Consider the following 11970-nt stretch of genomic DNA (forward strand, 5'->3'; position numbering starts at 1 on the left):
TATATATATATAAAATTTTCACTTAAATGCAGAACATAGCATTCTGTTAGTGTACGTTTGATCATTTGTACCAAATTATTCATATGCAGCTAAAAAACCACTTCTAGCATCAACATGTGACAAGCTCAGCCCTTTCTTTTAAGATCAGTATAGTGCAGGACTGATCTGTTGGGCTTTTTAAAAAATTTTGATTAACTGTCTCATAATTGGATTGCAAAATGTTCTTAATATGAGACTTTTTTTCAGAGAACTACTGCTCTATGTGTGATATTCCTTTAGTTAATGGCATTTTTTGAGTAAGTATGCTCTGGTTAATGATTAATCAATTACTAAATTAGTTGACAATCATTTCACTAATCAATTAATCCCGATTAACCCGATTGGTCTTTGTTTTAAGCTAAATTAACTTTCATATTGATATTTATCCCTTTGATGTATCTTTCTTGATTAAGTTAATCCAAAAACCATGTGTTTAACCCTTTCTGAAGCTGTACATGCAATAAACTACGAGCATAAATCCATTACAACAACAAACTCAGCGACGTGCCAGTCAACTTAGGGTCTTTGCATTCTGCCATTCGGTTTGACAGCCATTGACTCACTGCCCAGATTGCCACAGTTAGACTGTGTTTGTACTTGGTCTCCTGAGCCTGTTTTCACGGCAGCATAATATCATTTCAATTCAAGCACCGGTCACAGCTCCCAGACTTCAGTTTGCCTTGCAACCACAATGTTTTCAAGAAACGTATACTTTTTCTTCTTCATCTTCTTCTTCAATTTGAGGAATTTATTAGTATTATCTCCAAAGTGTTTGCACGTACATCTTCTGTGTTTAGTACAATCAGTTCTTCTTCTATTATTCATTTCCTAAAGGATGGTGCAGTACTTATGTGCATTCTCTAATGTATTCTCCGAAAGTGGCAATCAGCAAGGGAAGTACGGTCTTTGTGGCTAATTAAAAATGAATTAGTAAAGGTTAACAGGGTTTGCCGGAACTGCTGAAAAGGTCTTTGATTTATCTTTTTGAAAGTGTTTGGTCCTGCATATTGCCTATTTTCTAACACCTATGTTAATGCAATAACCAGTTCTCTTCCAATCACGGAGAAGCAATGTAAAAGAAAGGCTGTCATGCATTCATTCATGATTATAAAATATACATTGAATAGGTGAAGGCTGGCAAATGCCCAACAGGCTCCTCTTTGACTTGCTGACTGTTAAATATTTCAGCAACAGGTCTGCTGCGTTAAAAAGCCCTCTGAAACATGTCAGAAAGAAGAAACTGCTTGAGATCTCCCAAGGACAAAACCCAGGGCTCCTTATATCAAGGCAAATGTTGAACAGAAAAAAAAAGAAAAAAAAAACCCCTAACCCTAACCCTATGCAGATGACATCATTTCTCATGCATCTGGACTAATTTAGGGATCTAATTATTGTGACACACAGATCCACAAGGGCTTTCAGCCTCTGTACCTGGCAGCGAAAAATACGGATGCTGCAAATACAAAGCGCTGAAGGAGATTTCTTTCACGACACTCAGCAGCTGCGTTTCCATTACAAATGTGCACAAAATTTTGTGGATATTCCTCTAAAGTGTAAAAAATACAATTTTGCAATTAGAATCACGTGAATATGTGTGTTCACACGATACCTCGTTAAAAAAAATCACTCTCCTACATTAATGAGGAGGATTCCTCAATCTCAGGAACTGCATTTACACTAACTCTGTTTCTATAGTTTTGTATCTAAGTGGATTATGGATCAAATCTGAGCCATGTTTCTATTTCATGTTTTGTAAAGCCAATAATGTTTGATTCCCCGGGTTTAATCTGATATCGAGGTGTTTTTTTGGTTAAGAATACACATTAACAACACGCTTTTACATTAGCATACAAGAACTACATGAGCTAAAATACTAAATTAAACTGTTATCGTTTGGGATCAGACTGTAAAGTTAGAAAAGCAAAGCATGCACTAAAATGTGAGAAATTACAAAAATGTTGCAATTCTTTTGGAGTATGTATGTCTGCCCTGGGATTTTTTTCGAAGATGAAACTCTTCCAATTGCCTTTGTCTTGCTTGTCAGCCCTTCATCCACCAAACCCCAAGATACACACACATACACATCTTTTATCTGCCTCTTATATTTGCAGATTGCTATGGAAAGTGTTGACCTTTGCTGTCAGAATATCATCTTTGTGAATCACCTCAGAATTGATCAGAAGATGCTGATATTGCTGTTGTCAGAATATTCAAACTAATTGAGAGCCCAAACAGACGTCAACGTTATTAAAATTAATAATGCATATAAAACTCAGCAGCTTTAAAGTGCCGGAAAATAAAACATTATAACAAATTATTACACAGTGTCAATGTCCCACCTTAACAAAGTCATTGTTGACTTCTAGACACTGAATGCGGACGTTTAAAAAAACTGGGAGATTTCCCAGTTTGTGCATAAAATGTTTTAGTTTTTTTATTTTATTATTTTATTTTTTTTGTAAGTTTTAGCATTCAATGTTTTATGGAAAAACAACTGAATGTGTGTGCCATTAGACCAAAAGTGTCAGGTCCTGGGATTTGATTATTGTTTTGTGTTCCTTTCCTTGATTAGGCCAGCATTCACTCTCTGTGTTTATACACCTCTTGTCCTTCGAACTCCAGTCATGAAAAATCAGGTATTTTTAGTTTTTCGGGGTGTCAGAATTATGCCTATCAATACATATTTCATGAGCAGCCTAAGCAGCAATGCATGTGACCTATAACTGGGTACGTGGCTTCCTGCCAGCTGATGCAGGTCGGACAGGATGGCGTAAGGCAGTGAGACGGGGGAAAAAACAAAAAACCAGAACATGGATTGCTCTGATCTCAACATAAGGACTAGAGTTGTCAAGGGGAAAATATCTTTTTAAAAAGCTTTGCAGTCTGCAGAAGCTGATCTTTCTACAGTTTTAGAAACAGTTTTATTTCCTCTTCAGCTATTTAAAAGCCTTATGAGTTACCAGCTGTGGAAGGAGAATCTTTATTCGCTTGTGCAAACACAGCCGCAACCAAGCTATCTACTGCTGAAGATTTAGTGACTAATTTATACAAAATCTAGAATAAAAAGCAGCAACATCAAAGTTTCGAACTCTTTTATGTCCTCATCAAAATGCAGCTCACAAGCGAAACGACTTATTGGTTGAACCGGCTGCTCACTGACAGAAAATAACTCTGTTCTGCAGCAGGAAAGGGATCATGCTTCCATGCCAAGTAAAATATCTTTGCTTCAGCAAAGTACAGATGATCATTTTGGGTGCAATAACATCAAATTCTAAAACTGGGGAATATGTTTTCGCCATGTTCCACATCATATTTTAAAAAGCATCATCTCAGCAGGACTGTGTCCAGGCAGGACTTTGTGTGTTCGCTCTAATTGCGTTTCACCGACATAAACATGCTGCAGGTTAATTAGTGTGTCTAGGTTGACCTGAGCGGTGACCTCATGTGGATGCTTGTGACTCTCACAGCTTTCCACTGGCCGCACAGCGCTTTGCAAAACTACTTATACAGCTTGAACTTTTTCAGCAGCTTTGTCATGTTAATTCCACAAACTTTGCTGTATTTTATGGGTATTTTAAGTGATGGACATTTGACAAATTAAATATGTGATTCTGAAGCATTCTGAGCATTACAACATGGTTTTAAAAATACTGAATGTGAGCAAAATGCAACAAGTGTAGGTCTTTTGTTGGGTTAGGTTGCAGAAAATGAAGGGAATCTTGCAGATAATGAAGTTTAATAACAACTTTGCTGTTTTTCTATTTAAATAAGAAGCTGCCTGCTTTACTCTGATACCTCTATTTTATTTTATTTTTTTACATTTATTTAACCAGAAAAGTCCCACTGAGATTAAAAATCTCTTTTTCAACAATTCGAAATAGATGCACAATTAAAAGGCCAATGTTTAAAAACTGTCACAATTTGAAGAATTCCTCTCTAAAGACTTAAAAATGCTCAATAAAATAAGTTCAGCTAATTTTCTATCGTTTTGCAACATGTTCCATGTAAACAGATCTGAGTAAACAAATTCTCTTTTTATTACCAATTCTGTTTGGGGAAGTGGGACACAGAGCAAGAAATGATCGTTTGAACACAAAAAACAACATCCAGTCCAACAAGTGGCATTGTGATTATCAAGAAAAAAATAAATACAAATCTGGACTTTACGTGAGAGCAGCAAGAAGAACTATTGTTGGGAGAAAGCTATAAGTCATGTTTACAGTTTGCCTGGAAACATGTAGGAGACTTGAGATTGAACTTTTTGGAGCAAGTAATAATGCACGCAACCCTACTCAAAGCATCTGTGTGATGAACCAGAGTGGCAGCATTATGCTTCATTCCTGTTCAGCAGAAACAAGGGTCAGAGTTCATGTGAAGACGGGTGGAGCTAAATACGGGGGCAATTAGAGGAAAACCTGTTGGAGACGACTAAAGACTTGACTTCCAGCAGGACAAAAACTCTAAACATTCAACCAACGCTGATATAAAATCATTTAGATCAAACGATATTTATAGGGTAGAATGGCCTAGTCAAAGTAAAGACCCAAATCAAATTGAGAATCTGTGGCAAGACCTGAAAACTGATGTTGATGTGCTCTGCATCGACGCATCCTGCTGTCTTGCAGAACAAAATGGTAAAAACAAATTAATAGTTAGTTTTTTCTTTTATATCTCTCATAGTTTGTTTTATATCTCATAGTTTGTTTTATTTGTCAGATTTTAAGTATTTGGATTATATATATACCTTATTTTCATGTTCAGACCCTAAAAAGCCCCATTAAAATCCAATTATTACAAAGGAATCCATTTGCTCTGTCACTTTGTCTGCTTTCCAACACTTTACAAACCAGCTCAGTCCATTGAAGTCCTGCGTTTCCTACCAGCTTCTTCCTCCTCCATGCAGTGAACTCTCCTCTGTTTGATGCACTGAGATGGATGTTGCAGTCGCCTAATTAGAGCCGAAAAGGTTAATCTGTTTATACATGCGCGGACGGACGCTTTATAGCTTGTTGAATAGAGTTATTGCCTCGGGGGCTTTAAGTAGCATTTGATTTTGTGAATTAATGGAATGGATCAAGGGACATGATGTTGTTACTGAGATTGCGAGGTGTTAATTAAAATAACAGCAAGTCGATCAGGTGGGAGGAGAGTGTTTACAATGCAGCGTTTGGCTCTGCTCTGCAGCGAGAGCGTAAAAGTTGCTGCCTGCAGCATGAGGCAGATACAACACTGGAGCTCATTCAGGGAAATGTAAATCCTTTTCAGAATGTTAACACACGCTAACATGACCCTTAATCTGATAGTTATTGATCAGATTAAAAGCACGGCATATGAAGGTTTTTCTTTCAAAACAAGGGACTTGATTCCGATATTTTCAGGTAAAACGAGTAGTTCACTTCTAGCTGGGATTTTTCAGAATCAAAGTCAAGACCGATAGCGAATCTCATCCCCAGCATTCTGCATTATGTCTGCAGACATCTGACTGCTATCAGCCCCGCTGATCAGCTTCCAATCAGGTTTATTATGATCATGTGGAAGATATTAGTTCTTTAAAATGTGAAGAGTCAGATATGGTTTAGTTATTTGCTATGAGCAGCGGTAGTTCTATTCTATATCTTATTGAATTTAAGTTCAGTTTAATGGATTAGGATATCGCACATTAATTGGACGTTACTGCAATTCATGGTAGCATAAATATGTAGGAATTAGCACAATAGTTACACCTCATCATTTGTCCTAAGACAAGAAAGTAGAATTAACAAAAACACCTCACTACTATTTTTGGCAGATTTAAAGTTTGCCTCTGCAGAAATCTACCCTGAATGTATTCATTTAGACAAACATGAAGTAAGACCTCGGGAAGTTCAAGGCCAGAAATTTACAGAATATCATAAAGTTTTTATGAATTTTTTCTTCAGTTTACGCTTCAGTGCCTATAAAATATACTATTACTGTTTTTTTGTTGTTGCTTTTAGAAAGTAATCATGATCAACAAAAAAATTATAAAAAAAAGACATTAATGTCAAGGAGAAAACTGATTTCTACAACTGGATGACAAATACATATTGAACAAAAAATAAGTGATTGCATAAATTTTCACACCCTTAGAGTCAGCATTTAGTAGATGCACATATGGCTGCAATCACAGCACTGAGTGTGGAAAGATTTGATATTCACCGACTTTAAAGGGGTGAATATTTTTGCATTCACTCAAAAACAAACTCAAAACATCTTATTTCTGAAAGCAATAAGCCCTGATCTCTCACATGCACTGATTATATTATGGTACATGTGTACATATCTACCTAAATATATATATGATTGTAAATATCGCCAATTTATGTTTAAATGGTGTATATTTCTTGCATTGTTTGCACTATTTTTGAGAGTTGGGTTTTAATCTCATTGTATAAGTGTACAGTGACAACAACAACAGCAAATTCTAATTCTAATTCTAATTTAATGTTCAATATCTACAGTGGCCATTGTTACAGAAATCAGTTTTCACTTTGATGTTAAAGGATTTATAAATTTTTTTTGGTCAAAAAAGTTACATTTTGTTGATAATGATTGATTTGTACAAGCAATAAAAAATGGCACATCGTCCAAGTAAGCACATTATTAATGGTAAAGGTGATCAAACGCAGTAAACAAATACAGATGGATCTTGTTTCTGTCCTTTGATTATGTGTAATGCTAAGACATTGTAGGATGCTCCGAGGGTCTAATAAAAGATCTGAAAACTCCACGCTCCTTTGTATCATCAGAATTTCAGTGGATAAAATCGTTGTTAAAATCAACTATTGCATCAGTAATTATTATTCTGGTTGCCTTGTTGCGAAGGCGAGTGCCCCTTTGGGCTAAATCTGGCAGGGACGGCTGGATGTTTGGCGGCTTACAGAGCAGGCTAAATGTCACCTCATCAGCTGGCCAGATGCTGGCGCCCTCACGCCTCCCTGTGCGCCACGAGACATTTGGATTCTCTGGCTGCAAGCTCTGGACCCAGACAGCACCATTTGCATTCATCGCTCGGCACAGGAGGGAATTAACAGGGAATAACTGCCTTGCAGAGGGACATTTAATAGTTCATGGTTTAATTCGTTCCTAGTTATTCTTTTCTTTTTGCTTTCATTCCGTCCCATTTCAGATCCACCTCTGCTCGTCTTTCCTCAACAACATTTCATTTTCCTATTTGCTCTTTGCATGTCTGCTTCACTCACCAGAGCATTTGTCCTGAATTTATGCAATCTCGTCTTAGTCAATTCAAGGCGATTTATGTGGCAAAGCTAACCTGGAGTAGGCTGACTGAAAATCACAGCTCGAAACTTATTGCTTGAAACTGTTGCACGCTGGCTTGCTAGCAGAAGCATAAACGTTGCGACAAAATGCAGTTAAAAGATGCAAATGTCAGCAAACGTCTGAACAGAATTAAAACCCGCCAGCCAGCGATGCACCAAGATTTGCGACTCGCACAGGAGACATTTTGTGACAGGATGGAAAATGGAATAATCTGGTTTGTGTCAGTTTGTCACAACATTTCTGGCTGGGTGAGGTGACATGTTTTGGGGTAAAATGAGATGCTTCCTAGCTGAAGAACTTGTAGAGAATTATGCTGTAGAATAAATGGACAGTGTTTGGACATATATGTATATTTGTTTTTCTTCATTTCAACACAAAAAGAAACTGGTTGTTTTTATTCCTACTCATTTTTGACATGAAGAAAAATCTATCAAGTTTGTCAAAAATGTTTTATGGCCAACAATAATGCACCGACGCTTACAGCGATACGCATACTAATTGCCAATTCTTAAACAGAAGACATTAGGCTGTTTACATTTCAGTTTATCACAAAAAAGAGAAAAATTGTGATGTTTTCAGTCAGTTTTAATATGTTAAAAGAAAAGCCTGGTTTTTTCTGATTTATCTGGAACCTTTCAAAAATATCCATAAGCCTCTACGTCCCTGTCACATTACAAACGCAAACTTCAGTGTATTTTTATCAGGGTCAGCCAACACAAACTAAAAAAAAATTATAATTGTGACATGGAAGGAAAATGATACACGGTTTTGAAAAACATTGTAAAAATCTGAAAAGTGTTGTGTGTATTTTGAGTTTTACTTCTATATGCTGATATACCTAAATAAAATGCTTGGCAACAAGTTGTCTTCTGAAGTAAAACACTGGAGAAGCTGAGTACGTAGAGCAGTGTAGGTAGGTGGGATAAATTCTAACATTTCTGCACGATGGATGGCTAGCTTTAGATGGAGCTAAAAGTCACATCTGTCTGATTAAATTAAATATAATATTATCACAAGTCTGTCGGACGAGTAAATTCTATCTTTGCATGAAGGGAATGAGAGGAATACATTATGAAAGTATGTTTATCCTCAATATCAAGATATTCTGAGAAGAACAATGCAAAGGTTGATTCAAAGAGAGTACATACATTTTAATTTGACAAAGGTTTTAGACATCATGTTGTAGCGTATTTGTGCTGAATTTTTAACAATCTCAGTGGCTTTACTCCCATATCACCTCTTTATCTTATAAAACCCTTTGTGATGCATTAAACAACTAGTGTCACCAAATAAGATGACAGGCATAGAGAGTCTGGTATTTAACTAACCAGCTAATGTCTACAGCAGTCCAGATAGCCATTCACGGTGTACAGTGATATTAGGAAGACGAACATGAATGAGTATCTTCAAGGTCTGTTTTTGTGCCTTTCTCAGTGCTGTTACACTTCCTATAGAGTTCACCTGTGTGTAATTTATTGTAGGTATAAACGAAAGCCAGAGAATCCCACTGAACTAGCAGAACAACCTTCGATCAGTCAAATCCAAATTGATGTAGATTTTAGACAGACTGGCAGGTTATGATTATGATTGTCGTCTGTTTCAGTGAAACAGGCGACAAAGTTTCATTGAAACTTTGTCGAGAGTCGAGACCAAGCAACACAGCAGACAGCAGGCCAGGAGTAAAGTTATGGAGAAGTTTAACACAAGCTTAGGTTATAGAACAATGTCCAGGTTGTAAGCCTGTTCAAGAGCTCAGAGCCATCCATCACCTGGAAATGGAAAGAGTATGGCAGAACTACAAAAAAAAAAGCTACTGGAGAAATAAAACAAGAAGAAGTGACTTTGGAGTGAACAACAAGGTGTGGACCAATGCAGCAGTTTTGTCTGCTTGTAAAATGCTATGTGAGATGGAGAGCTAACACTAAACATCATTCTTTGAAACATGGAAGCGGAAGCATCATGCTGTGGGCTTGCATTCTTTACTAGGGAACAGAGGAAGTCGGTCAGAACTGATTTGAAGATTAGTGGAGCTAAATATAACTGAACCCTGGGAGAAAACAGACGCAGCTCCTAAACATACAGCCAGAGTTCACAAGTTAGAATGGCCCAGTCAAAGTTCAGGCCTAAAAATGACCACTCACAGATATTTTTTCTATGTAACCTCAGCTAATTTCCAAAGAAGCATTGGCAGAAAGTTCAGACTTAGAAATTCCAGATTGCAGCGAAAGGTGGTTTCAGCAAATTATTCTTTCAGATAGGGTATACACAAATGCACACCACACTTTTCAGATTTTCCTACTCTAATCTTATTTGGGCTGTATTGTTTGTTTTCTTTTATTCAAATTCGACATGATTTATTTTAGTCAGTGACAAAAAAGAACAAAACAAAGTAAAACTGAAAGTTTGAGGTTGTAGAGTAGTGAAATGAGAAAAAAGGAGTCTGTATATATATTTCAAGATGATTTAAAAGCACGCTTAAAAGAGAGTATTTTTGTGGTATGATGCCACAAAAGACTCACAATAGCTTCATAAATCAGGAATACTGTCCAAATGGGAAAAACAAAGCAAAGTATCCACTCCGATTTCTCAAAGGGGACGGCTTGTTATAAACCTCAGCAGTTTATGGTTTACTGTCACCGCTTTGAAGAAGCCTGAACAGAAAGAGTGCAGCACTGAAATTAAAGGAGCAGCAACAAGTTTCTCTTTCTTTTTTTTCCGCCCTCGAGAGAAAAACACTAAGATTAATATAATAAGTTCAACTTGTTTACTTTGCTCCCCCGTCTTTTCTCGGTTTTTGTGCAAACAACAGACAGGAGCAGTCAGGGGTGAAATTTGCTCATGCCGAATGCTCAAATTATTACATCAGAGCGCTTCTCTCTCATCTTTCTTTACTGGCTCTGGCTTAGGATAAAGCGATCATGCAGTTTTGGAAGCACAATGTCAATTGGTAAATTTGCATTAAATTCATATTAATAAAAAAAAAAAAAAAGCTCTTTATGTTGCTGCTTTCGTGCAAAAGTCTCACAATCACCACTGGAAATTTTTCAAATTCAGACATTATGTGCAGACGTGGAGGAATGTTTATTTTATGCTTTAACTAGGAGATGGTGCGACACACACACACATACACAAAAATATTAAATATTTTTCAGCTATTGTCCATTTTCCTTATTTTATTTTTCTGAGGTCTCACCTATTTGCTCCTCTGGCAGTGTTTTCCATTAGTGGAGCTTCTTATTCCACTTGTATGAGTGTGTGCTGCACTACCAGCAACAGTTCAGAACTGTCAGTAGCAAAACAGCTTCTAATCTGTACACAGACGCCTTTAATCTGAACCTACCAGCTAAATGCTGCCTAACACACACATCCAGGTACACACACACACTTCAGACAAAAAGAACATGCAAGAAAAGTCCCAACGTTTCTCACAACAACAACGTGTCGCATGGGGGGTGGACGGGAATCTACAGATTGCAGTTTGTGCCTCCGTGCGCGTGTGTGTGTTGCTGTTACTCCTCACCTTGTCCCAGTGTGTCTGACACCCCCTCCTCCGCTCCACTTGTCTCTGCTGCGCTGTCCTTCATTTAAGTCCACCTTCTTCATAGCAACACTCCTCATATCATTCCTTTTTGCATGTGTGTGTGTGTGTGCGTGTGCGCGCGCGCGTGTGTGTGTTTGTGCAGGTATACCGGAGGCAGGCGTCAACCAGGCTGGCAGCGTTGGAGGAGGCTGCGGAGGGGAGGACGGCTTCTTACAAGAGGGAGATCCTTCACCTGCAGAAGCTGCTGAGAGAAAGACAGGAGGCTGAGGAAAAACTGCTGCAGTCCAAACGGTAGGAAGGGGGGCGAGAAGAGAAGAGAGAGCAAGAGAGAGAGAGAGAGATGGTGGGAGGGAGGGAGGACGATGGGGGAGGATAGTGAGATAATGTATGAATGAGAGGAGGGGATACGATGAGATGAAAGACAACCGTGTGTGTAGAAAGAAAAAGGTGTAAGAAAACAACATTGACTCAGTTTTGCAATCTAATAGTTTGATTTGGCTCATTAAAGCTGCATTATGCAGCTTTTGTAAAGAATATGCTTTTTACATATGTGTTAAAAGTTGTGACAATTTGTTATGAGACACATTATCTGTGAAAAGATCAATCTTCTCCACCTGCTACAGGATTTCAAAAATAAATCCTATCTAGGGAGGGACTATACTGTATGTCATTTTATTTGAAGATATAAAAAGCAGCAGCAGAAATATAATGATTATATACAATTCAATGGAGAGACGTTGGAGATAAAATGACCCACAAGAGGAGGAAGGATCTCTCTCACCACGCTGATGGATTTTTTTTTCTTTTTCTCGCAACTGTCTTTCAAAAATCATCTCCAGAAAGGAGAGTGAAACCCCAGAGACTTCCCCATCGCATGTTGAATCCTGCTTTCAGGTTCACTGCTGTTGCCACACCAAAATGTGATGCAGTGTGTCAGGAAGTTTCTCAATAGCATCATGATAAAAAGCAGTGAAGATGCTGCGTTATTATGGGATGCCACCAGGGACATTAGCACCCCGCAAGTTGTGACAAGCATAAGTCTGCCAAGGGAAGTGCAGGAACTCCAGGAGATTCTTGGGCGTTTTCGCAAC

The 11970-nt window shown here is 37.9% G+C and overlaps 2 protein-coding genes across 4 annotated transcripts in view; one reads left to right on the forward strand and one right to left on the reverse strand.

Annotated features, from left to right (window-relative positions):
• Positions 1 to 11114, reverse strand: part of LOC103462211 (E3 ubiquitin-protein ligase RNF182) — an 18057-nt gene extending 6943 nt beyond the window's left edge. Inside the window, exon 1 of the mRNA XM_008404863.2 lies at positions 10859 to 11114. Coding sequence (XP_008403085.1) covers positions 10859 to 10922 — 64 coding nt within the window. The 5' untranslated portion in view covers positions 10923 to 11114. The remainder of the gene's footprint in view (positions 1 to 10858) is intronic.
• Positions 1 to 11970, forward strand: part of cep89 (centrosomal protein 89) — a 47099-nt gene that overhangs the window by 25901 nt on the left and 9228 nt on the right. For all 3 annotated transcript variants that reach the window (XM_017304173.1, XM_017304171.1, XM_017304172.1), the window contains exon 17: positions 11022 to 11170. In XM_017304173.1, the coding sequence (XP_017159662.1) occupies positions 11022 to 11146 (125 nt within the window). In that variant the 3' untranslated portion in view covers positions 11147 to 11170. The remainder of the gene's footprint in view (positions 1 to 11021; positions 11171 to 11970) is intronic.

The sequence above is a fragment of the Poecilia reticulata genome, linkage group LG3 (assembly GCF_000633615.1).
Source record: "Poecilia reticulata strain Guanapo linkage group LG3, Guppy_female_1.0+MT, whole genome shotgun sequence".
NCBI classification, from domain to species: Eukaryota; Metazoa; Chordata; class Actinopteri; order Cyprinodontiformes; family Poeciliidae; genus Poecilia; species Poecilia reticulata.